Source organism: Anneissia japonica, unplaced genomic scaffold, assembly GCF_011630105.1.
Source record: "Anneissia japonica isolate Jap-2015-1 unplaced genomic scaffold, ASM1163010v1 scaffold550_len331619_cov169, whole genome shotgun sequence".
Classification (NCBI taxonomy): Eukaryota; Metazoa; Echinodermata; class Crinoidea; order Comatulida; family Comatulidae; genus Anneissia; species Anneissia japonica.
The window spans coordinates 177,157-180,988 of record NW_022731233.1 but is presented as its reverse complement, the minus strand read 5'-3'; the positions used below and the strand labels follow the sequence as shown (position 1 = coordinate 180,988).

Below are 3,832 nucleotides of genomic sequence, written 5' to 3'. Positions count from 1 at the left end.
GTGTTTCCTCTAGCCAATTACTTAACTATAGATAATCACTCATACGGTAGCCTAGAATGGTTATGCTACGAGTCAAAACAACGTGGAGTGCACATTCACCATGCTAGAAACGGGGGGAGAAAGTTTTTGGACCATATCGCGTAGATGGGGCTTGCTTTGTAAACAACACTAAATTGATTTTCGAATACATGGGATGCTTGTACCACGGATGTCCTAAATGCTATAGAAGCGAATATATCAACCACTTTACAAAAGAGCCAATGATAGAGAGCTATCTAAAAACTGTAGAGAAAGCGAATTTTCTTAAAAAACAATTTCCCGATTTCGAATACATTGAAATGTGGGAGCATGATTGGAAAGTAATTAAAAACTCTCTACCCAATAGCGAAAAAGAAACGATTTTCGATGTTCCATTCATACACCCTAAGCTTAACCCGAGAGACGCCTTTTTTCAGGGGTAGAACAAATGCGGCACATTTATATTATGAGGCAGGTGAGGGTGAAGAAATTCATTATGTAGATTTCACATCCTTGTATCCATACGTGAACAAATATGGGACTTACCCAATAGGTCACCCAGAAATTTTGGCTACTAAAGGTTTATCTACAGATATAAACAAATACTTTGGACTTATAAAATGCACAGTTACAGCTCCAAAAAAACTGCTTCACCCCGTTTTACCATTTCGTTCAGGTGGAAAACTATTGTTTCCTCTATGTCGAACGTGCATAGAAAATAAGATTCAGAACTCTTGCAATCATACCGATTCAGAAAGAGAGCTTACCGGTACATGGGTTACAACGGAGGTTAAAAAAGCTACAGAGGTTGGCTATAAAATTACTAGAGTAGATGTTGTTTGGCATTTTCCGGAAAAAAGCGTTTATGATCCACAAAATCCTTCGTCAGGGTTATTCACTGAATATATAAACACCTTTCTTAAATTAAAACAGGAAGCATCTGGTTGGCCAGAGTGGTGTGCTACAGAAAATGACAAAGAAAAATATATTGAAGAATACAAACAAATTGAAGGTATTCACTTGCGAAAAGAAAACATAGCACACAACCCCGGTTTAAGATCCCTAGCTAAGCTTATGCTAAATTCATTCTGGGGGAAATTTGGCCAAAAGGAAAACCTACCAAAAACAATTTACACCCAGGAACCTAACACTGTTTATGATCTGTTATCTGACCCCACCGTTCTTGTTAACGATATAAACTTTGTAAATGACCACTTAGCTGAGGTAAAGTACGAAAGCGATGAGCAATCGATTCAAGTAAATAGGAAGGTTAACGTAGTAATTGCCGCATTTACAACAGCCTCAGCTAGGTTGAAACTTTACGAGCTTCTAGAAGCTCTGCAAGAGCGTGTGTTGTATTACGATACAGATAGTGTTGTTTATGTATCAAAAAATGGTGAATGGCAACCCCCTACGGGCGATTATTTAGGGGAATTAACCAACGAAATTGATAAAAAAGACGGGAACTATATAAAATGTTTTGTGTCGGGAGGTCCGAAAAACTATGCGTACATGCTAGACTCTGGAAAGAGCGTATGCAAGGTAAAGGGGTTAACGTTAAATTTTGAAAATTCAAAAGTTATTAATTTCGATACAATTCGTAACATGGTAAAAGGGATAGGGCCTGATAAAATTACAACTACTGATACTAAAAGAATAACGAGAAAAGTGAAAAAAAGAAAAATTGTAAATGAGGTTGCCAAGAAAGATTACAGAATTGTCTATGACAAAAGAATTATCATTGATGACTATAAAACAGTACCATATAAATGGCTTTGTTTGGTGAACTGTAGTTATTATATTATTAAATAAATATTGTATTAAACATAGTCATATAGGCCTATCAATAACATAAGGTGTGTATTTAAGTTAAGCATTAAAATGTATAGAATTATTGAAGTATATAAAAACATGTTGTTATTTAAAAAGCGCATTAAGTTTCTATTTTATATAAATAAAATACATTTCTATTGAAATTGATATGTCTTAGTAAATTATATTGTTTTTGATTCGTCATGAAAGAGAGAAGAGTGTGAGAGAGTAGAAAAATGGAGAGATTGATAATTATGTTAAAAGACTGAATGACAAACGATGCGACACAGCTCATTTATTATTATTATTATTATTATTATCATCATCATCAGAACACACCACGCACAACTGTTACATTGAAGAGAATTTTGTGGGCGTCTGTGAGTGTGTGCTTATACTTTATACCTTCAGACAATCATTAAATTAATCACAATAAAAATGTCTTTCAAGCTGGTAACACCATTTACGGCTGTAATTAGTGGGCCAACATCATCCGGGAAATCAGTCTTTGTGAAAAAACTGTTACAAAATAATTATTTCGATAAAAAACTTGATGATATTACATGGTGTTACGGTGAATATCAACCATTGTTTACTGAATTGAGTAATTCCGCTACCAACATTAACTTTGTAGAAGGTATTCCTGTAGAAACTATAGATGCTTTTGAAGCCAGTAAAAATCACCTAGTAATCATTGATGATCTTATGACGGAGTGTAGCCGTGACAAACGTGTTGTAAATCTGTTTACTAAAGGTTCTCATCACAGAAACATATCAGTAATATTTATAATGCAAAATTTTCTTCTATGGATCAAAAGAGATTCGTACAATAACTCTTAATGCTCATTATATAGTGTTATTTAAAAATCCTCGAGATAAAACGCAAATAATGAACATAGCAAAGCAAATGTACCCAGGTAAAATACGGTTCTTACAAGAGGCATTCCATGACGCAACACGTGAATCGTACGGATACTTATTCATCGATCTCAAACCATATACACCGAAAGAGATGAGAATTCGAACAAATAAATTTTCAACCAACAATCTTTTGCATACGTGCCAAAAGTATAAGTTAACTGCACTTTGATATATATTTGATATAAATATTTTTATTATTCGAATATATCGGAGGTTCTTCTCGCTCTCTTGGCTCTCGTTCGACTGGTGTTTTTATGATTATGTTTTCTCTTTTTATTCAATATTCCTCGACCTGTCTGAGAGACAATTCATTTACCGGCCTGTACTATACGTTCTTTGGTCGCTTGTTTAATATTTCTCCCGCTTATTACATCACCCGCTATTTCCGCACCTGTGCGTAAAGCATGCTTTCCCAATGTCTTGGCCCCTTTCTTCAAAAAAGGCACAGCCCATTTGAATAGACCCGATAACATTCCTCCAAGACCGTATCCGTGTTGATTCATGGTTCCTTGAAAAACGGGTATTGTTGAGCCTCCTACCTGCCCAATGTAATAATCTTTGTATGCGTTAACCATTATACCAAATAAGACAATCTACACTGACGAAAATGTAGTTTCACTATCGCTTCTTATATCTATCTATATGGTATCGATATCTTTTTTAACTACGTGCTTGTAGTGAGGCATTACGTATTCATGAGAAGCTTCTTTTTTCATATGACTTTCCTTGGTTTGTAAAATTCTCAACAGAGGTACGCTAGCATCTCCTACTCGCTGATATTCGATAATGTCGGTATACATGTACAAAGAGGGTACTCGATAATGGAGGTTTATAGGTCTTTTACCTATAATTTCCGATGCTTCGGGTATCGAATCTAAATCGACTCCAAGTAGCGTTTTGTTTCATCTACATTAAACCACGAATGAGGATATTGTATTTCGGCTAAGCCTACTTCCCACTGTCCGCTAAGGCGTATGGGCTCGGCTAATTTTGTAGTGTAACTGGTTAGTGTATTTTCGGGAAAATAATTCATCGAGCTATTGCTTGGTAGCGTAATTATAGAACTGCGATGCCATTGTAC

At 35.5% G+C, this 3,832-nt stretch overlaps 1 protein-coding gene across 1 annotated transcript; it reads left to right on the top strand.

The window, feature by feature from the left end:
- The first annotated feature begins 405 nt into the window (after nucleotides 1-405).
- LOC117115269 lies at nucleotides 406-2,670 on the top strand. The gene is made up of 2 exons (XM_033258983.1): nucleotides 406-1,560; nucleotides 2,281-2,670. The coding sequence occupies exons 1-2, from the start codon at nucleotides 406-408 to the stop codon at nucleotides 2,668-2,670; spliced, it is 1,545 nt and encodes a 514-aa protein (XP_033114874.1).
- The last annotated feature ends 1,162 nt before the right edge of the window (nucleotides 2,671-3,832 follow it).

Excerpts from the sequence above, each read along its gene's own strand:
- LOC117115269 (XM_033258983.1), top strand. The coding sequence starts at position 406 with ATGTTCCATTCATACACCCTAAGCTTAACCCGAGAGACGCCTTTTTTC. Across the intron at positions 1,561-2,280 it reads CTGGAAAGAGCGTATGCAAG|CTGGTAACACCATTTACGGC; the intron begins GTAAAGGGGTTA and ends ATGTCTTTCAAG.